Source organism: Orcinus orca, chromosome 1 (assembly GCF_937001465.1).
Source record: "Orcinus orca chromosome 1, mOrcOrc1.1, whole genome shotgun sequence".
Lineage (NCBI taxonomy): Eukaryota > Metazoa > Chordata > Mammalia > Artiodactyla > Delphinidae > Orcinus > Orcinus orca.
The window spans coordinates 166,685,898-166,708,863 of record NC_064559.1 but is presented as its reverse complement, the minus strand read 5'-3'; the positions used below and the strand labels follow the sequence as shown (position 1 = coordinate 166,708,863).

Sequence of the window (22,966 nt, the reverse complement as noted above, 5' to 3'; positions counted from 1 at the left end):
GCTCCGCGGCATGTGGGATCCTCCCGGACCAGGGCACGAACCCGCGTCCCCTGCATCGGCAGGCAGACTCTCAACGACTGCGCCACCAGGGAAGCCCTGTTTTTAGTTTTGTGAGGAACCTCCATACTGTTTTCCATAGTGGCTGTACCAATTTACATTCCCACCAACAGTGCAGGAGGGTTCCCTTTTCTCCACACCCTCTCCAGAATTTATTATTTGTAGACTTTTTAATGATGGCCATTCTGACCAGTGTGAGGTGATTACCTCACTGTAGTTTTGATTTGCATTTCTCTGATAATTAGTGATGTTGAGCATCTTTCCATATGCCTATTGGCCATTGGTATGTCTTCTTTGGAGAAATGCTTATTTAGATATTCTGCCCAGTTTTTGATTGGGTTGTTTGTTTTTTTTGTTATTGAGTTGTATGAGTTGTTTGTATATTTTGGAAACTTAGCTACTGTCCGTTGCATCATTTGCAAGTATTTTTTCCCAGTCCATAGGTTGTCTTTTTGTTTTGTTTATGGTTTCTTTTGCTGTGCAAAAGCTTAGAAATTTTATTAGGTCCCATTTGTTTAGTTTTACTTTTATTCCTATTGCCTTGGGAGACTGACCTAAGAAAACACTGCTACAATTTATGTCAGAGAATGTTTTGCCTATGTTCTCTTCTAGTAGTTTTAAGGTGCCCAATAAATGACCTCGTGATAAAATCAAACTAGTCTTTAACTTTTGTGATTTAAATAAGAATGATATTATGGGAAAAACTATTTTAAAATGTGATTTTGGAGCACCCCTGCTTTCCATTTTTATTTGCTCATCTAGAAAGCTGTCCTTATTTGAAGACACTACCGATGGGGATATTGCCACTAATGTATATAAAATGTGATATGTGCAGGGTACGGAAGCACATATAAAGACACTACTGATGTCTGGACTGTGTCTGCTGGCATCAGACATGCTATGTGGCCCCAACACTACTTGGAAATGCCACTTTTAGGCAAGGGCTTATGATGACATGTTGCCAATATGAAGCCTAATTAATGAAGGCACAATTGTGGCAGAATGATTTCCATCTGTGTCTACAATGTTATGTCATCTGGAAAACACGTGTTCATGCATTATTTCAATGGGGCTCTCAATTTAAATCTGTTGAGGATGCTCAAATGCAGCAGATTAATCCCAACAGATTTCTCATTCTCATTCTGGTACAAGTCCAAGGATGGCAATACCCATGCCTAAGAATCAGCGAAAATCTGGAGCAAAATAAATTAAACTATAAAAAGAGCTCGGTGCAAGACTCAGTGATGGCAGTGCAGTCTGCTCAATAACCTTGGGTTACACTCCTGTACATAAATCCTGAAAAGACAAAATCTCTAATTTGAAAAGATACATGAACCCCAATGTTCACTGCAGCACTGTTTACAACAGCCAAGACATGGAAACAACCCAAGTGCCCATCAACTGACGACTGGTTTAAGAAGATGTGCATATCTATACACACACACACACACACACACACACACACACACACACACACACAATGGAATATTACTCAGCCATAAAAAGAATGAAATATTGCCATTTGCAACAACATACATGGACCTAGAGAATATTATACTTCGTGAAGTTAGACAAAGACAAATATTATATGATATCATTTATATGTGGAATCTAAAAAATAATACAAATGAATCTATATATAAAACAGAAACAGACTCACAGACATAGAAAACAAACTTATGGTTACCAGGGGAAAGGCATGGGTGGGGAGGATAAATTAGGAGTATGGGATTAACATACAAACTACTATATATACAACAGATGATAAGCAACAAGGATTAACTGTACAGCACAGGGAACTATATTCAATATCTTATAATAACCTATAATGGAAAATAATCTGAAACAAAATATATAACTGAATCACTTTGTTGTACACCTGAAACTAACACAATATTATAAATCAACTATACTTCAATTAAAAAAAAAATAACCTTGGGTGAGCATGCAGTCACTCTGATCTTTTGTTGGCCAACGTACTAAATCGGGGAGCTGAAGTTGCAAACCACTCAGGTTCCTTCTAACATTGAGAACCTTTGCTTTCCAAGGGTCTACTAACAGATGAATAGATAAGCAAAATATAGTATACATATATCTATACTATGGAGTATTATTCAGCCTTAAAAAGAAACGGAATTCTGATACATGCTACGATGTGGATACACCTAGAAGACATCGTAAGTGAAATAAGCCAGTCATAAAAGGACAAATACTCTATGATTCCATTTATGTGAGGTACCTACGACAGTCAAATTCATGAAGATAAAAAGTAGAACGTCGGTTGCCAGGGGCTGGAGGGAGGAGGAATGGAGAGTTACTGTTTAATGGGTACAGAGTTTCAGTTCTGGAAGATGAAAAAAGTTCTGGAGCCTGATGGTGGTGATGGCTGCACTAACAATGTGAGTGTACTTAATGCCACTGAACTGTACACCTAAAAATGGCTAAAATGGTGAATTTTATGTTCTGTATATTTTAGCACAATTAAATAAAAAGAAAAAAGAACCTCTGCCTTGAAGTCAGTCAGCCTGTGATCAAGTCCTAGCTCTGACGGCAGGCATGTCACTTAAACCACCTATGACATGGGACTAATACCAGTACTTAACCTCATAAAGTTGTTGAAAAGGTTAAATGAGAATACAGGCGAAGTATTTAGCATAGTGCCTGGGTTCATAAGTTTAATTAGCTGTTATATGACTTTGTCTCTTGAGAGACAATTTTGAAAGTGGGGACCTAGAAGCCGACACAGTTGGTAGCTAACTAAAGGTCTCCTGAGTGAAGGTTCATCAACTTTTTGTTGTCGAGGCCCCTACATCTGCCTTGGACTCCTGCCCTTCCTGCATAAAACCTGGTGGTTTAGCACTTTTTTTCCTTGGATTACATAAGATCTGTTACCTTTAACACTCCCCCTCCACATCTCTTGGAGATCATTTGAATAGTTGTCTGTACCATCCAAGCAAGCATGCCCTGACTGGGTCAGATTTTCTAGGTACTAAAACAAGGCAGATTTTTTTCCTCTGGTCATATTTGACTTGTAACTAAAACACCATTTCCTCATTGCATTTTGAGTCAATACTTACTTCTGAGCAAGAGTTACAAGAAATTTGACACACTGGTAGCAGCGACTGCTGTCCACGTGATTACTGTGGTGCATCAGAGCTGAAGGAACAGAAGAGGAAATTTTAACAATAAAGCACTAAACTGAAAGTGGGTCCAAGTGATGACAGCTCTCTTGTTCTGAAAATTTACAACCAACTATTTTGATAAGCAGATAAGAAACTTAACAAAAACATGGTGGTGCTGACTCAACAGGAGTCCCTAAATTCTAATGGGTAGAAACACTAAGTAGTATTCAAGAAACACACAGCGTGGTGAAAGTTTGACTCTTACAAGAACTGAAAGGAACTAAAATTTATAATGGCTGACAATTCACCTAGAGACCTTCAAAGTTCTCCATCCACCACACTCCTGACAGAGAGTGGTTAGAATACTTTAACTGTGATAAATGGATATGTATGGTAATTGTTCAGTTCAACAAATATTTTCTGCTCTTTGCTTTTAGCATTTAGAGATAAATTACAGCTGATCCTTAAACAACGTGGGTTTGAACTGTGCAGGTCCACTTATATATGATTTTTTTCAAGAAATACATATAGTACTACACAATTTGTGGTTGGTTGAATACTCAGATGCAGAACTGTGGATACGAAGGGTGGACTCTGGAACTTGAGCGTCTGTGGGGTCTGGTATCCAAGGTGGGTCCTGGAACCAATGCCCTGCGGGTACCCAGGGATGACTGTAATGCCTGGTCCCTGCTCTTGAGCAGTGTATCCTCTGTAAGTTCCAGAGAGCCCGGGGACTGCCCTGAGCAGAGTACAGCATTCCAAAGGGGGTGGCCTAGAATGCTGTAGCTACAGAACCTTTTTAGCATGAATTTCCTTTCTGCAATAAAAAGAGATCCTAAAACTTCTCTTAATACATAGCAAAATCTAAAATGACTCAAGTTAACTGGAAACACAGGTGGATGGTGGGAGTTGGATAAGACTATTTTTAACTAATCTTTTCCTAAGAAATAGCTCATTAAAGCCACTTTAGCCTTCTGGAAAAGAAAACTCTGTCAAAAAACTTTTATGAATAGACAATAGAAATTTGGGTGCATTCATACCACAGGTAAAAAAAAAAAAAAATTACATTTCATGAGCTTGACAATATCCTGCGTCTAAGGTTTTAGTTTTTTCCTCCTCAATGGCTACGGAGTGGGATGAATGATTTCTTGCTTAAGTGGACAAACTTTAGCTTGTTGAAGAAAGTCACAGCACCCCCAAATCTTACCTGACTCAGTAAAAGGACCTCAAACTGTGTCTTACTAAAAGTAGGAGAGTGTCCAGGGCGATAAGATCCTCTGGCTCTAATTCTCCTGACTAGAATGAGGGAGCCTAACAGCCCTGACCAGACTCCTCGTGGCTTCCTCACTGATCCACGCCAGGCAGAGCGTGGGGGGCAGACCCCAGGGAGGACAGACTGGCTGGAACGATGAGCTCTCTGCACTTTACTGCAGACACTTCTTCATAAGGCAGCCATACTTGCCTAGTAATCCATTTTCTGTCTCAAACACAAATTTGACTCGCTCCACTTGTATGGGATCCTCAATGACCTGGGAGAAGCAGGAAACAAAGGCTGGTAAATGAAGGAAGGAACTTGTGTTACAGCCACTGGTGCCTTTAAAACAAAATAATTCAAGAGATTATATAGTTTCTAACATAACAAAACCAAATACAAACAAATATCAAGTCATTGCTGTATTGCTCAACAATATATTAAATTTTAAACTAAACATGAAAAGCTATTACGTAAGTAATATTTGAAGATACACTTATTTTCTAATATGTGTTCTTAGCAATAACATCTAGAGTTCTCTGTGGGTTATATGGACGCATATTTCATGATCCCAAGGATAAGAGGTTTATGGTTTACAAAAAATGTGTCGAAGTTTTGATGTAACACATGCTGTGCAAGTTGACGTGGAGGTTTACGCCACGCCAAACAGGGCTGCATCTACATCTTACTCTCACTGCACTTCTAATGCCCGGGCACTGAACCGTGCGTGGTGCAGTAAACTAAACGGGTCTGCTGTTGAGCAGATGAACAATACGCAGTCCCACCCCAAGGAGCAACAATCTTCCAAAAGCACTAGGACCAGAAGGCGGTAAAGACCAGAAAGACAGACTTCTTAGAAATGGCACCCACGAGGTACTGCCATATTCAAAAGTGTTTATTAAATGCCTACCCTGTGCCAAGGCCTAAGGGACCTAAAGGGAACCCAGCCCCCCCCCGCCCCGCCCCTCCTTAAAAAGCCCCTGGGCTAGTCTCTCACTGGCTCACGGTCAGTCACCAAATTCTACTGATTCTCTTTCTAAACACCTACTGTTCTGGCCTTTGCTCCCTCTACTCCTGTCTCTCCTTAGTACAAGCCTTGTTATTTCACACTCAGATTGCTGACACAGACTCCTATGTGGTCTTCCAATTCCAACCTTGCTTCCTTCTTTAGTTCATCCTTCAAGACAACTGCCGGAGGAATCTTTCTAAGAAATAAATCAGGTCACATTGCTTTCCTGCTTCAAACCCTCCCATCACCGACGGCAGAAGTTGCTAGCTTAAATGTCTACAGAGCCTAAGATGATAAGACACGAGCCACGCGGCAGACAAGAGGAGTGGTGAGGACACTGGGGAACGGGAGGCCACAAGCCTCATCGAGGGGGTGTGCCGCTGCTGTTCTAGGTGATGGGGCGTGGAGGAAACGGAGCCAGTGTGGCCAGATTACCTGATTCCTCAAGACAGGCTGGGATCCAGAAAGTAAAAAACAAGACAATTTGCGCCAACTTAAATAGACATGTAGGTGGAACTTGGCCACCAGAGTGCCACCACTGACCTACAGGGAAAAGTCTACACGCACTGGTACCTGAAGCCTTTCCTGGTCTGGTTTGGGCTTCTTCCCCAAGCCCTACGAGTTCCCACTCCTTCTAGCTCTACCTCTACAATTCACTGAGCAAACCAGGGGTTTGGTGGAGAGCATGGGATCCAGGGCCAGTCGCTTGGCTCAGATCCTGGCTCTGTCACTTACTGAACAATGGCCTTGGGCAGCTCACTCCACCTCTCTAAGTTCAGCTTCTAATAAGACTATATTTCACTGATTACAACTGAATTTTATCCCCTGCTTTTCATATTTCTGAAATTGGGATGTACCCTATGGTGGATTACGTTTCAGTTTTTTGGCTCATGAAGATATCTTCAGTGGTACACAGACAGTCAGTGGTGTCTCAGATTCGAGTGAACTGTAGAGCCAGCCATTCACCTCTGCCGGTCACAGGGTCACACAAGATCACATCTGAGCTGATCACAGTTTCCTGTCCATGGTGAGGCCTTTGCTCTCTGTACTGTGATCGCCTGTGTACTTGTCTGCCTCCCTCACTAAACTGCAAGTGCCTATGAGGCAGTTTATTATCGCTCACTTCTAAGTCAGTAATGCATGAAAAATGGCTGACATGAAGAGGACGCAGTGAGTACAGACCAAAGGAAAGCAAAGGCAACACAAGGACACACAGTGTTTATTCATGAACACATGCTGACTAGTAAATACCTAAGTGCAAGTGAATTAGAACATTTATGACTTACCAACATCTCATGAAGTAGCTGGAACGTATTCTTTAACTCATGGGGTGGAGCTGTTTCTAGTTGGTTCTGAAATATTTTTTAAAAGCATAAAGATTCCAGTGAGTCTTCAGTGGAAAGCACACTGGAGTGGCAACCAACAGTGCTGCATTCCAGCCCTGGTTCCACCACCTCCTGGCTGATATTGGGCAAGTCGTTCCCTTCTCTGCATCTCAGTTCCCCAAATGCTAAATCTGGGGACTGAAACAAACAACCTCTATGGTCCTCCCACCTGTAACCCTCCTTGATCTTTTACTATGAAATTAGGAAGGAGACAGGAAAAAAAGCAGAAAGGAAGGGAGATAATTTTCAGTCACTAAACAAGCCTAAGTGTATACTTGTATTTCATTTATACATATCCTATTTTGTTGAACATGCTGGAGTAGCTATGAGAATGCAGATGAGAGCGTTCTGAGATCAGCATGCTATGAGTGAAATATATAACAAAATTCAGCGTAGGAAGTGGAAAAATCTACCAAGACACACTAAGTGAAGAAAGCAAGGTTCAGAAAACTCACACTCCTGTGCATTTTAGTAACCTTATACATATGTGTAGTAGGAAAGGATACTGCATTACAACACCGCACTTGCAAGGTGCCAGGTACGGTACTAAGTAAGTGAATGAGGCCTGGAAAGACATACATAATGTGACAATACTGATCCGTGGGGCAGGGTGGAGAGGGGATGAGCCTGGCTGGTGGTGGTCAAGGTGGACTTTGGCCTTGTTTGCACGTTTTAGTTTTTCACCAAGAGAATGCAGTTATATGTCATCCATGTAATTAAAAATTAAAGATTAAAAACAAATAAAAATGCTAGGTGTAGGCTTAAAGGTTTTTCTCATAATCCCCAGCAAGGTAGTAAACAATATGGTTAAGAGCACAGCCCTGGAACCACCCTGCTGATGTTCAAACTCCCACTCTGCTACTTACTGGTTGTGTGACCCTGTGCCTCAGTTTCTTCAATTGCAGAATGGTGATAAAAACATATCTACCTCAAAGGACTTACATATTTGAGAATTAAGTGAGTTAAACAGGTAATATTCTTGGAACAGTGCTTGGCATCCAATAAGTGCAACATAAATAATTACTACACACTGATCAGAATTTCATAAATGAACTGCATACATTACTATTTCAGAAGGTGACAAAAATCAATCTACTTTTGATATTTTAGATGCTGCCTGGGGAAATAATCTAAACCTGTAAAACCATTTTACACAATAATGGTCACCACAGCATTATCATTAACTGTAAAATATTATTCTTAATAGTTAAGAATTGAACCCAATGCAAATGTGCATCACTAGGAAGGGAATGGCTAAGTAAAGTATGGTACATGAGAGAATGAAATATACTCAGATAACTTTTAATGATATGGAAAATACTTATAAATGTCAAGTGAAAAAAAGGACACAAAATCATAAAGACAATAAAATCCCAATTATGTTAAAATACATGCATAGAAAATAAAAGGGAAATGTATGAGAATATTATAAATGGTCAGATTTTGAGTTCTTTTTTATTCTTCATTTAAAAAAAAAACCAGTAAGTATATACTATTTTTATGATTAGGAAAAACAATTAAGATTATTAAAAGAAACATAGTGCCTGGGAGCCAAAGGAATGCTTTCCTAGTGTCTCACCCACAGGCTCTCAGGCTATCACCGGGTTTCCTGAGGTCCTACCTTAATGAAATGCAGCATGGTGAAGGAGAAATGCTCGTTACAGAAACAGCAGTACACCACCATCTCAATGAGCGCCAGCAGTGAGCCTGTCAGCTCTCGCAGAGCAAACATCACCTAGCGAGAGGGCAGAAGAGGAGTGAGCCTTTCTGCTGTCACAGGTTACTGTTGATACGCTGCTTCTGACTTTCACTGAAATCTGCTCAGATTTATGATCATCAACATTGCCTCAAAATAGTCTGAGTCTGTCTGAGAGTTAACACAATTTGTGCAAATGTGCACCTTTCTCTCGGGAGTCACCTTCATCAGATTTTTAAAGGTAAGTCTCCTCCTCCCCCATTAAAATAACCACCAATAGATCCAAAAAATACACAATATTAAGCTTAAAAAAAAAAAGGAGATATATAGCACAGCACTGTTGATGTAACTAAAAACCAGTATGATTATGTTCACAGTCATATATATGTAAATCAAGTAATGGAAGAAGGACTGGAAGATTACGTTCTCAAGAGGGGGTAGTTCTGGGTGGAAGGGAAAGGGACTCATTGTGGATGGGCCACAATGGGGGGTTGTGAGCAGCCCACTTCCAAACTCCTGAGGTTGAAAAACCCATGTGCTTCAGAGCTGTAGTGTTCCAGGACCAGGGACACATACAAGAGACTGGGAATAAACTCTCTGATAATAAACTGAATGGCTGTGACTGGGGAGGTGCCATGTACCTAGCTGCTGGGACCTGGAGGGGTAATTAGCTGGGCTGGATCTTGAGGCCCAATTCTTAGCTGCAGACAGGACTAAGAATATTTAGTCCTTATTTCTTCCTGACACACATACAGGAAATAAAATTATTTGAAATACTCACTTCTCTTAACAATACTCCCCTTCATCAGAGCAACATACAAAATACAACTTATAACAAAAGGCATTTTTCCTCAAAAAGAAGAAAACAGCTAAAACAAAAAGAAAGTGGCTTTAGCAGAATTAAGTACATACCTCTAACAGGTAAGGTTTCCCTTCGGACAAGAACAACAGGGCTTCGACTTCCTCGTGGAGGGGCAGCAGGGGACTCGAGGGGGCAATGCTAATAGGCGGCCGTTGTTTAAATGCACCCGGAGCTTTAGGGGACCAAAGAAAAACCCACTTTACGGGATATTATCACATGGAATCGACTCTACAAGGCAAAGCGATCCCCTCAAGATTCATACATGCAACCGCTGAGCACCTACAACTGTTCCCTCACAGACATGAGATGGGAGAAAACACTTACCCCTCTCTTTCAATGTATGCCCAGGATGTAGGTGTAAGACCTCTAGACTCCTGGTGATTCCACCCAAGACAATCTTCCAAAGAAGTTAAAATATACAAAGTGCATGAAAAAAAAAAAAAGCCCAAAGTGCCACTGAAGAGACCCTGGACAAGGCACTTCTGTTGCTCAATGGCCAACACCACCTGTGCTGTGCAGAATCAACCCACGTGGAAGGGGTTACCCCACATGCTAGAAAAGCAAGGACTCTCACTCTCATTTTCTTTTGCAAACCTTTCTAACTCATGAACGCAGTACCTTTGCCTCTGTAGATGGGCGAGTCAGAGTTTAGGAAGCATACTTTAGCTCACGACCGTCTGAATGCTCTCCCACGTCCCTTCAGACAGCCAACGGCATTTCCAGATCAGAGGGATGCCCTGTGCTTTTTATCTAGTTTCCTGGTCAGATGACATGAAAACCCTACCACAGGCTCGGGGGTCAGAGGCTTGCATTCCACACTGGCCGCCACGCCCCTGACTAGCCGTGAGACTTTCAGGGGCTACTAGACCTCTCCCTATCTCAGCTTCTGCACACACAGGAGGGGAACTGCCCTCACCGGTTTGCTGAGAGGATTCAACACAACAAACTGCGAGCCCCACGGAAAGGCACAGCACACAGGAAACACTGACTACTTCTCAGCTGCTTTCCTGTATTATCACTGTTACCGTTGCTGTCACGACAAGGCCTAGAAGCAGTGCAGAAACGTACCTTTAACCCTAGTGTGTTGGTAAATACTTCTATATCCCACCCCAAAGAAATGACTGGCTTGCTCTCGTGACAAACTAGTAAAATAAGGTGAAGTTTAACATGGACTGAAACAAAAAACTTTAAGTGTTCCTCAAATAGCCAAATGAGAAACAAGTAACACCCATTTAACTGCCAACGTTGTTACTCTCCACATGTTACACGTGTTACTGACAAACTCACCATCTCTCTGTTTTCCTGATGTATTAAAGACAGGTTAAAGCTTACCAACGTTTCTTTGGGAAGAGACATCTGAGTGCAAGATAAGCAATGCCACTGTATTGTGAAGGTTCCCAAATTCTCGTGCTTGTGCCGAACTCCATCGACGTATCTGTTGTCAGAGAAAATAAAGTGGATGTTAGTGCTCCGGTTAGAAGGGTGTGTGCGGGTTCCTGATACTTTGAGCCACATTCTTTCTCAATGTGTGACAGTAGGACAGGTCAAAGTCCAAAAAAGTCATGGGTTTTAAGCCAGCTTAAGAGTGGCTTGACGTAGATGTATATTAACTCGTATTCTAAAACAAATCCATTTATGTATTCAGTTCAGGTACTGAGAGCTCACCCTGTGCCAGGTAATTTTCCTACACCCAGTATAGTGGGGAAAGCCTGTGAGGCCGGAGGTCTGCAGGCCTGGCTCTCCTCTGCCACTTGCTGCACCACACGGATGTGGGCGAGTTCTCTACCTGCCTTCTTTGTGTAAAGACAGAGATAACCTACCTGTTCCGCCCACTTCGTGGTTGTGAGGACCAAATGAAACATGAAAGGTAGAATGTTTTCAAACTCGTGTGCTCCATAAATGCAAAACAATATTAATCGTACAACATAACACCATTAATTAAATCTTATTTAAATTACAATGAATTTAAATCAATCGCCAGTGTCAGTGGAGTCCCTGATAAGGAAAAGCTCGAAGTGAAAAACAGATACTGTGAATCTCAACATAACATCAACACACAGAGCATGTCAGTATTTGTTTCTTTAACACTAGAGTCACAGCGGCAAGGTGGTGTGAGAGGAAGCTGAGAGGAGGCCCAAGTAGCAAGTCTGTCTCCCTGAATAAAGAAAGGAAAGCTTCCCTAGGCAATGCATCCCACACAGGGGAAACCAGAGCTTTAGCCCTGTGACCTTGTCAAGGTTGTCACAAGTCACAACTCTTCTGAGCTGTAATTCTTGCCTGAGAATGGGGAAGAAACTGCCTGTTTTACTGAATTGTGAGTTTCAGAGGTACAGCATGAAAAGTAACCAGTTCCATAAACAGTATTTATCATTACAGCATGTTCACATTTTGTGTATTTTAAATCTATCAAACAGAAGAAATACAATGATTGGAGAAACACACCAATATAGGAACTCCAAACAGGAGACTCATTTTTTGATATATCTGACCCTACTATCACAAAACCACTTCCCTTTCATTTTCTGAATATGAGTATTACATCTGCGGCAACATCGTTCAGCGTGTAATGGTTCAACTTCGCATCTGAATCCTGGCCTGTGACCAGCATCCCGTGTAAGCACGTCCGCCAACACAGCCTGCTCACAGCCCCAGAGAGCCAGTGGAGGACCCAATGCCACTATTTCTTGAATGCTTTCGAATCCCCCAGGCAGAACCCATCTTTCCTCCTAGGTCACTCAGCACTTTGCATTTTGAGTGATATCCTAGTTAGTCATTCCCATTGGTCACAGCATTTAGAATAAATTCTATGAGGAGGCTGTAAAAATAACTGAACTCCAAAGAATTTTAAAGGCTATGCAGTACTTATACCTGGACTCTGATGAAATTAATATTTATTCCCTACAAAGAGAAACACTGTGGCTTCCAAAACTGTGGCCACTTCGCTGGGATATATAAAAGTAGGCATTACCTGACTGTTCTGCCGGTTGGCCCCCAGGAGAAAGCTGATCATGTGTCGCAGAGCTGAATGCTTCAGAAGAAGATCTCCGGCCCTAATTCCTTGCTGTCACGAGATATTGAGAATGACAAATTATATTCCTATCCAGACAGAGATCTATTCCAAAAATACAGTTAAATGAGAAGTTTTCAGTGGTCAGTAAGTTTTTAAATGGTATAATTTACATAGAGAAGGTACTTGTTAAAAATCTAACAGCCCCGCAGTGCTGCACAATGGCCCCTAGTTTCAACGCAGACTTCTACTCCAACAGTAAGTAACGATCCCTACGTACACTGGAATTCTTGCAAGTAATATAATTGCACGAATTAAGATTTTTAAGAAGAAACACTCATAAAACCATATCATATAAATCCTATATTGACCAGTCTGAATTTTTTGCACATATAAAATTCCTTTAGACTATCAATCTGCTATATTAGGAAAAAAATCATTTACCTTTTGTACAAAAGTGTTGAACAGGAAAAAGTACTGAGCACAGTTTTTACAATTTTCAGGAACATCTTTATCCAACAGAGCAAGTAGTACCTCCAGTAACTGATGAAGGCTCTTTAACTGATTAGAGGAAAGATGAAATTACATAAAGAAAAAGAGTATAAGACAGACACTTGTAACAGGATTAATCTGAAGTAAATCACCATAAGAACAAAAGGAAAGTCTGACTGATACAATCCAGTCTCAGATTCAGATGGATTTATGCTTTGGAGAGCAAAAACAGAATTATCAATTTGATCTTCCAGGGAAGGCTGGTGGAACTGTAGAAATAATTAAAAGAAAAGCCTAGTTTTGTTTCCTAGCTTTCAAACTCAAGGGCACGGTTCTACTGCCTAATCGTCACATTTTCTGCAGAGCCCATTTCTTTCTGTCTCTTAAAAGGCTGGGGGTTTAGAGGTAACATATTTCTGAATCCCTCCCTCCACTATGCTACTTCTTCACATAATCACAGATGCAAAGAATAAAAAACACAGACACAGGCATAGGGGCTAGAAATCAAGCCAATGGAGCAAATGGAGAGCAACAGCCTGACAGAATGACAACGGTAATATCGACTCAACTGTGAACTTACTTGAAAGCCCGCTGACGCCTCATGGAAAGCTTTGAAAAACATTTTATTTGTTTAGAAACCATTTTGGTCATCACATTGCTTCTTCTTTCCCTCCCACCCCAACTGTTTTTGGACAAGTTCCTAGAAATTCATGTGTGATCTGAGAATTAAGACCAGCCTTACTACTCTTTATCAGTTCATTTCCTCTAGAGATGGTTCTCACAGACTTGCGAAATATTCCCATCCATCCTGTCACACTCGTTATATACAGTAAAATCTACCATTTATGTAGCACTTCATTTCAAAGTACTTTACAATATAAAGTGGGTAGCAAGAGGTACCATTTCCATTATGGGGTAAAATTAGACATAAAATACATCAGCTGGATATCAAGTAGAATTTACTGAGGCAAATGGTTTATGTCCTCCACCACTCCCTTCCCTTTCTCCCCACTGCAGCCCTGCCTTTAGAGGTTGGTGGGATGATGCTCTATGGCCTGACCCCATCTGTAGGGAGACTACACTAACTCTGCCTTTATCCTTTGTCCGGGTTTGTACATGGGAGGAAGGAGGAGAGTAAGAAGGTCCTTATGTTAAATATCAGAAAACTTCCACAGGGGTACTTCAGGGCAACGGTATCCAAACTGTCCTAGGCTGCTCCCAATGACCTATTTTTAAATATTCTGCAACCAGGTAAGGTTTTGCCAAAAATGGTTCTGCTGTTTAAGCTGATCGAAAGCCAATGCCTTAGAGTAAACCTCCACTTCCTTAGGATCCCTGGAACTGAGAGAGACAGTCTTCCTCTAGGTCCTCCCTGAAGAGTGTATTTGACCTCCTTCTCCATCCTGGATTGAGCGGAGCTCCTGAGCATGTCTGGTCTAACGGGGCACCCCGGCTCAGGACTGCTGAAGGAACTAAGTGCCTGGGTGCCAGGCACTGGGTGTGGATCAAGGGCCTCTTTAAAGGATTGAACAGTAAAGCCAACATCTGAATCTGAAGCAGCAATTCCTAGAATTTGCCTTCAGTTCGTTGAGACACTGCCTCCAGCCAACTTATAAGGAGTTTATAAGGAGCCAATTCGTTCTCAAAACAACATTTTTCAAAGTTTTCCATGTAGTGTCAGCTGTTTGAAACAGCAAACTTGGGAAGTAACTGCTGTATTTGCTAGGACTTCATAACAGACTGAATAATCAGACTCATGTCATTTATGTCCCTAAGACTTAAAATTTGGGGGGACTGAGGATGGTAATAAATACCATGGTTTGTTTTAGCATGTGTGGCATTGTGAACCAGAAGAAAATATGTTACAGAAAACATGGTTAAGAAGAAGAAGAAATTCAGAGGAAAAGGAACAAGGATTAGGGAATAACGGAGATCAAAGAAGGAACTATTGTGGCCAATGCCCCTGGATGGACGGCACTATTTGGTCCGGCTGCCAAATGAAGGTTCGGATCATGAAAATAACTTAGGAGGGAAGAGACAAAGCCAGGGGTGGCTCAAAATGACTGTCGGTCTAGACTAGAGACTCTAGACTCAGGTTGGTCTTAATGCAGAGAGATCGAACACAAACTCTCAAGAGAAGACTCTGAGAAGGAAGTGCTCTAGACAGAAAATCCTGACACAGACCAAAGCAGATCTGAATTCCTAGCCTACCCTGACATCTGGGATCTGAGGAGAGGAGGACAGAATGCCTTCTAGCCTGGCATTTATCAGGAAGTCAGTGCACAGAACGTGTATTTTATGTGGATAATTACCAGACTCTAATCCTAGGCTTTCTTTCTTATTATGTGCACTTTAAAACATTTGGTAAAAACAGAATGTGTAAATAACACTTAGAAAACAAGACTGACCTTATCCTGATAAAGCAAGGCACTGTCTAGGGTTTTCTCCAGGATGGTGGCCACAGCGACACGTACTTCTCTCGCATTGCACTCCAACAAGAAAGTCCTGAGAGAGAGACGTGGTGTGAAAAAGCAAGACAGATTTCTATAACCCAACCTTCCCAACATGGCCCCACCTTCTGTCCAGGACAAAATTACTCCAAGATGTCAGTTCAAGTCTCCTGAGAGCGTCAGCACACACAGGCCCTTGTGAGGGAGGAAGGAGGAGAAAAAGGAAAACAAGACCCTTGAACACAGAAAGTGGGTTTTTTCCTGTTTCTTCTTCCTTTCTTCCCCTAAGATGAGTATCTGTATAAATGTAAATTCAGACTTGAAGAGATATACAAGCAAAGAACCTAAAATTTTATAAGTTCTGTTCACTCAGGAGTAGTTCTCCCTGGCACCCCTTCAATGTCTCAGAATAAGACACAAGTTCAAAGTTCTGAGTCAACACAGCACCTCCCAATCCCCCTGTGCACCTGGTGTTTCCATCCTTTCACTTTCCTCTCCTCTTCCCTCCCAACGTTTACTTATTACTCAGTCCTCCCAGAAGCATGTGAGGCTGAAAAGGTCCTGCTTCCTTCCTTCCTTCTTCTTCTATGATGATGATGATGATGACGATGACAGCAGTTTTAAGGTTTATCAGCCACGTCCATCATATTTGGCACACCCAGTGTTACACTGGGATACTACACTGCCCGCTGCAAAGGCACGACCCAATCCAATCCTCCACACCACCAGGGCGGTAGAGGCAGCAGCCTCAGATGTGGCGGAGGGCACCGTCAGGCAGAAACACCTGCTCCCTGGCGCCGGGCAGTGGTGGTAACTACCTGAGAGCAACTAGGTAACTGCATGCTTCCCCACAGTCAGCTTTTCTTTCTCTGTTTCACACACACACCCTGACATGACAACCCATGTTATAATCAGCACAGTGAAAACTTACCTATCGTTTCTAATATCTCTTAACAGAAAAGTCTCATTGTTCCATAAGCAAGATTTAATATAACAGAATTTTGATGACCCAAGGCAAAGCTGTCCTGAGGCATTCTTTCAGGTCACAGCAGTGAAAGCTGCTCTGGTCCCTGTCTGAGGGCAGCATTTGCTGACAGCCCTGCTCTCCTTCTCCCCACAGGAAGATGACAGTGGAGTTTTCTGAAGCCACTTCACTTCTGCTCATTGCACGTAACTGTCAATGCTCAGCATTAGCTACCTAATGTGAACCTGACACAGGCTCTGTTCAACATCCACTAAGATTCTAAGGGCAACTCCAGGCAAGTTTAAAAGATAACAAGTACTCTTGCAATATTTAGCTCTAGATGTCTGATCAGATTTAGGTACAATTCTTCTGGAAAGAATATCTACAGGGGGTGCTCCACATTTCCTATCACAGACATTAGGAAGCATCGTGAGAATGCAAACCCAGAATATGGGCACTTCTGCAGGACTAATGACCTGTCTCACGCCAGTTAAATGGCGTGACAGAAAAGGTGGTGGGGAAACAGAACAATTACAGATTAAAAGAACCTTAAGAAACATACAAACCAAATGGAGACCAAATGGAGCTCATTTGGAGCCTGATTTGTACAAATTCAATGGTAAAATAACACTTTTGAGACATCTGGGGAAATCTGAACATGGACTGGGTACAGGATGATAGGAAGGAATTACTATCATTTTTGTTTAGAGTGATGATGGTAAAGCACTTACTTTTTTTTTTTAAACTTAACCTGTTAGAGATACATGCTGAAAAATTTATAGTGAAATTATATGATGTCTGAAATTTACTTTAAAATATTTCAGAGGATAAAAGAAAAGTATGCATGTGAGCGTGTGTGGGAATTGGGATAAGCAAACAAGACTGGCCAAATGCTGACAACTCAAGCTGGGGATGGGTACAGAAGAGGGTTCGTTATTCTGTCGACTTTAGAGTATGTTTAAAAATTTCCACAATATAAAAAAAATTTTTAAGATGTAAAGTACCCTTCATGTTAGTAGTTTTAATTGCTTTAGATCAATTTGCAAGCATTATTTGCTAATTTAATTTTTTACACTTATAATTACATTTAAAAATTGTCCCCTGAAAGGACTACAGAGGGGCTAATCTGAGAGACAACAGCCTCTTCACATGCACAGTTACTGAGGTATTAGTACAGTGTATGTTTATTTTTTAGTTGTAACAACAACTACTTAAGCTATCTTAAAAGTTCTAAAGAAATAAGTAATTAGAGAAAGGAGAATATTAATTCGATAATGATGAGTAATTGGGCTTTATAAAGAAAGACACAAAATATAATAAACTTTACCAGGAACATTTAGGTTAGGTAATTCACTAGATTCTTTACCATTAGGAATTCAAAGAAACCAACTCATACTACCAAAGGAAGTTACTGTAAACAGAGCTGCCGTGAACATTGGGGTACATGACTCTTTGAATTATGGTTTTCTCAGGGTATATGCCCAGTAGTGGGATTGCTGGGTCATATGGTAGTTCTATTTGTAGTTTTTTAAGGAACCTCCATACTGTTCTCCATAGTGGCTGTACCAATTCACATTCCCACCAGCAGTGCAAGAGTGTTCCCTTTTCTCCACACCCTCTCCAGCATTTATTGTTTCTAGATTTTTTGATGATGGCCATTCTGACCGGTGTGAGATGATATGTCATTGTAGTTTTGATTTGCATTTCTCTAATGATTAATGATGTTGAGCATTCTTTCATGTGTTTGTTGGCAATCTGGATATCTTCTTTGGAGAAATGTCTATTTAGGTCTTCTGCCCATTTTTGGATTGCGTTGTTTGTTGTTTTGTTATTGAGCTGCATGAGCTGCTTGTAAATTTTGGAGATTAATCCTTTGTCAGTTACTTTATTTGCAAATATTTTCATTGAAGCTCTATGTACAATAGCCAGGACATGGAAGCAACCTAAGTGTCCAATGGACAGAGAAGATGTGGCACATATGTACAATGGAATATTACTCAGCCACAAATACGAAATTGAGTTATTTGTAGTGAGGTGGATGAACCTAGAGTCTGTCACGCAGAGTGAAGTAAGTCAGAAAGAGAAAAACAAATACTGTATGCTAACACATATATATGGAATCTAAGAAAAAAAAAAAGGTCATGAAGAACGTAGGGGTAAGACAGGAATAAAGACACAGACCTACTAGAGCATGGACTTGAGGATATGGGGAGGGGGAAGGGTAAGCTGTGACAAAGTGAGAGAGTGGCATGGACATATATACACTACCAAACGTAAAATAGATAGCTAGTGGGAAGTAGCCGCATAGCACAGGGAGATCAGCTAGGTGGTTTGTGACCACCTAGAAGGGTGGGATAGGGAGGGTGGGAAGGAGGGAGATGCAAGAGGGAAGAGATATGGGAACATATGTATAGCTGATTCACTTTGTTGTAGAGCAGAAACTAACATGCCATTGTAAAGCAATTATACTCCAATAAAGATGTTAAAAAAAAACAAAAACAGGGCTTCCCTGGTGGCGCAGTGGTTGAGAGTCCGCTTGCACGGGACACGGGTTCGTGCCCCCGTCCGGGAAGATCCCACATGCCGTGGAGCAGCTGGGCCTGTGAGCCATGGCCGCTGAGCCTGCGCGTCTGGAGCCTGTGCTCCGCAACGGGAGAGGCCCATGTACCGCAAAAACAAAAAAAAAACAAAAAAAAAACAAAGGAAGTTACTGAGTTTCTCTGGAGATATTTAAGAGCGAGCCTGCTTGATGGTAAACTAAATATTTTGCCATGTTCCTTTCAAATGGATGATGATTCTATGACGTTCTACTGCTTAACACAATACTCAGGAGTCCTAATGGGAAGATATTTTGGAATTAAGCTGGAAAAATGGGTGAAAGGTTATTTTTAATGCAAACTCTAAAGGGACAGGCAAAAACACTTCAAAGAAATGTTTATCTGTTCTCTCTTTATGAACTGTATGCATGTATTCATGCACAAATACGTGAGCACTTAATGCAGGGAACCAAACGGAGTACCTTCTGCCCGTCAGGAAGCTGAAGTTTAGTGGAGGAGACAGAGCAAACAATAGGGCAGACCTAGTTTAAATTGGGTGGCCCTTGCCATCTGATGGATGAGAAGGCGCTTTCTATGCAAAGAGTAGAGGGGAGACTTTCAAATGGAGGGAATAACTAGCAAAAAGGTCTTTAGGCAGGACAAAAAGCTTCGTGTGTTCAAGGAATCAACAATCAGGTGAATGATAAGCCAGGTGGAAAGTGAAACACACAGGCAAAGCCCATACTCAAGTGAGGCCTTTTGTATTACATTATGGCAAAGATTTTGGATTTTATTATAAGTGCAGTGAGAATCCACTGAAGAATTTTTAAGCAGAGAAGTAACATAATCTAATTTGTTTCAAAAGAACCCTTTTGTTGCTGTATGAGGTACACTGGAGGAGGCAGAGGTGGAGATACCAAGCAGGCCAGTGAATGAATGTCTGAAGCTCAGACCTCAAGATGAAGGGGATACGGGACCAGGAGTTTCAATTAGATCTTAACTTGCCGCCGCACGAGGATCTCCCTGTGGGAAGGGACTTGCATTTCTGAATTCCTTGTTGTCTCTTTTAAGTTGAGAGATACCAGAGCATATTTGCATGCTGACAGAAGTGACCCAATAGAAAACTCTGGAAGGTAAAGACGCCAACTTCCTTGAGAAGCTTTGCTCATGTAGAGAGATTCACTTTGAGAGGAGAGAGGATGCTTCCTCCATTATATCAGGAGGAAAGGAGAAGATGGGAACAGACTGGTTGGTGTGCAGCTTGGGGCGGGGCGGGGGGCTTCACCTGTGCTGGGGTGAAGGCTGAGGCAAGGCCACTGGCTAGCAGCGGGTGAGCCCGCTCGGCACGCCCGAGAGGCGTGGGGCAAGCTGCGGCAGAGGGAGGGGAGCGGCCACTGGGGATAAAGCAGCCTGGCCACTGACAGATCAAGGTGCTCGCTGAGTCCCCCACATCGATGCTGAACTCTCCGAGGATAAGAGAATAAGGAGCAAGGTGTAAACATTCACAGTGATCGGACCTTCTTGAAAAATCCAATTACTTTTGTATTATAGATATGTAGGTAAATATACGATCATGGTATATTTGCCACACTATCATGCTATCAAAAACTTTTTGAAAAATAATATTTTAGCCAGAATCCAAACACATCAGCAATATTGTGGTCTTACTGTATAACCCAGGATGGCTGATCTTTACCTGCCACCAGACTGAGTCCAAGGGAAGAGATTTGTATTTTGGAATCCCCTGAGCAACAGCAGTTGCCTGTGAGTGCCTGGTTACCTGCTTAGAATTGATTCCAACCAGAAAAAGAATTTCAAATTGAAATAAAAAGAGTTACGAGAAGCTTCAGCTCTAAATCACTGGAAGAGACACACATTTCTTTTAACTGAAAGATACTGACTGACACTTACTTTATCAATTCTCGTCCTTCAGAACTAATAAAATATTCAACCAGCCACTGACAAGCATCAAAACTTTTTGAAAGTAATGCTTCAATGGTGGCAATCCATTCTTCAGTGTCAACCCTTTAAAAAAGCAAAGACAGCGATGTTAGACAGCCCAGCAAATAACTCCATGGAGTGTCGCTCATTTTTTTTAATTAAAAAAATATTTTTTTTTGGGGGGGCGGGGTGGAGGATAAGTTATGTACTCAATGACTGCTGGACTAACATGGATAGTCAGTTCAAGCCCCATATCTTGATATGACTTTTCCCAATTTCTAAAGACATATAGCATTTACACCACAGTTCTTTTTCTGTTTTGTCCATCTTTCCTACTGAATTAGAAATACCTTAAAAATAGGAACCCATATTTTAATCATCTGGGTGTATTAGGAAGTTGCCTTCAACTACCTAAAACAATGTTTTGAATCTAATTTTAAGTGTTTGAATTTATAAATTCAACTTTAATTTAATTAATGCCTTTTGTCACAATAGACTATCAAAATGTGTCACCTCTCACCTGAGTTTTTTCTTTGTCCGTAGATAAGTTTGAAAAAGGAACTGAATGGCAAGCTGTAAGCTCACCTTTGCCATGCAAGGATAGTACGGATGCTTTAATTTAGTCTACAAGAGAGAGAGAAAAGAGACAGGCTATTTTTCACAGAAGTTTTATAGATTATTATGCATTGTTACGGACTGAATAATGAGATACATAAAAAATAAAGTTAAATACTAGTAAGAAAAATCCAGCCAGTTCATAATAGAAAATGTTGCAGTTAAATTATAAAAAGATTAAGAAAAGATATCTCCTTCATTTCTTTTATGAAGCCTTCTCAAAATAGAGCCTTTAGACCACAGCGTGTTAATTAAGCTACCAATAGACTAAGAAAGTCTTCCCCTTACTGGCAAACTGTGATCATGGTGCTCAAGAAAAAGAAGCACTTAGAAGCTGATCTTGAGTCTGGTAACATCTGATTACGAATTGGGAATAATTAATCTCCTCATAGCCCAATATCTGTTTACATCACCTATGGCTACTCTTAAATTTTTTATAAAATATAACAAGAGCACTTAAAAAAGCCAGTAAGTAGAAACCCACATTCATTCACAATCTGTATTATATATTCTGAATACTGCCTGTATTTTAATATCACCCATTAAGTGACACATTTGTGGGAATTTTTTTTGGCATTTAATCTAAATGCTAACAAGTGAGAGTGACGGTGAGTCACTGAATGCTTTAGTGGAAAGATATTTAACTATGATCCTTTCTAATTTGTTTAGTAACAATCCAACTAGTACTTACAGCATTCAATGATGCTAAAGACAAAACAAAACTGAAATAATCACTACTGTACACATCTCTATTCTTCATAAACTTGAGGTTTTCATCTCTCACCATCTATAAAAGAAAATTGGTAATTATTTTTAAGAAACAGGGTAAATTATTCAGTATGGAGAAGACATTTTTACTGATATGTTAGGTAAAATGGGTTCATAAAAACACTTCTCTCAAGCCTTCAAATTTTTAAAAAGGAGAGAGGAAAAACTTCCTTTCAAAGATAAGAAGCTGTAAAAAGGTGAATTATGATTCATTAAACCAAATTCTTCTGGGAAATTCAGAAAAACCACCATGTGAAGGACAACTGAATTCTAACCTGTTAATCTGAGTGGAAAGGGACAATGAGAGCTTTCCCAAGTACAACCAACCCCATGCTCTCTGTGTATCAGATGCTCAATTCTCTCTCTCTCTCTCAATCAAAGACTCCATATTTTTCTTAAATCTTTTGATTCTGGCTACTTAGCTTTTGATTACTTAGTGTATAAAGTCTGGATTGGGCAGCTGGACAGTCTGAATTTAAATCCTGGCTCTGTGACATTGGCAGATCATTTCGCTTTTCTAAGCTTTTTCTCCTTTTCATCTGAAAAATGGGAATAAAACCTGGTACTCCACGAGAGTGTTTTAAGAATTAGGGATTTGTTTAAGCATGTAGCACAGAGCAGGTATTCAATAACTAACGTTCATCACTGTTATATTAGTTTTACCCAAAGGTTATGAACCTTATTTTTCTCCCCAGATTCAATAAATTAATTTCAGCAATATGTTTCTGCACTGCCCACTCCCTCTCTCTCTTTTTTTTTTTTAAGATGTTGGGGGTAGGAGTTTATTAATTAATTTATTTATTTTTGCT

At 40.9% G+C, this 22,966-nt stretch overlaps 1 protein-coding gene and 1 long non-coding RNA gene across 7 annotated transcripts in view; one reads left to right on the top strand and one right to left on the bottom strand.

Annotated features, from left to right (window-relative positions):
- USP24 (ubiquitin specific peptidase 24) overlaps positions 1 to 22,966 on the bottom strand; it is a 151,040-nt gene that overhangs the window by 6,276 nt on the left and 121,798 nt on the right. For 5 of the 6 annotated variants that reach the window (XM_033435418.2, XM_033435421.2, XM_033435420.2 and 2 more), the window contains 12 exons: positions 22,081 to 22,176; positions 21,295 to 21,398; positions 20,745 to 20,858; positions 15,291 to 15,387; positions 12,835 to 12,951; positions 12,352 to 12,444; positions 10,716 to 10,818; positions 9,434 to 9,555; positions 8,447 to 8,560; positions 6,727 to 6,792; positions 4,642 to 4,708; positions 3,135 to 3,213 (listed from right to left, as the gene is read on the bottom strand). In XM_033435418.2, coding sequence (XP_033291309.1) covers positions 3,135 to 3,213; positions 4,642 to 4,708; positions 6,727 to 6,792; positions 8,447 to 8,560; positions 9,434 to 9,555; positions 10,716 to 10,818; positions 12,352 to 12,444; positions 12,835 to 12,951; positions 15,291 to 15,387; positions 20,745 to 20,858; positions 21,295 to 21,398; positions 22,081 to 22,176 — 1,172 coding nt within the window. Of the gene's footprint in view, positions 1 to 3,134; positions 3,214 to 4,641; positions 4,774 to 6,726; positions 6,793 to 8,446; positions 8,561 to 9,433; positions 9,556 to 10,715; positions 10,819 to 12,351; positions 12,445 to 12,834; positions 12,952 to 15,290; positions 15,388 to 20,744; positions 20,859 to 21,294; positions 21,399 to 22,080; positions 22,177 to 22,966 lie in introns of all 6 variants that reach the window. The other variant, XR_007477855.1, reaches the window with a different exon arrangement.
- Positions 18,333 to 18,568, top strand: LOC125964744 (uncharacterized). Its single transcript, XR_007478001.1, has 2 exons — positions 18,333 to 18,434; positions 18,487 to 18,568. It is a non-coding gene; the product is annotated as an uncharacterized LOC125964744 (long non-coding RNA).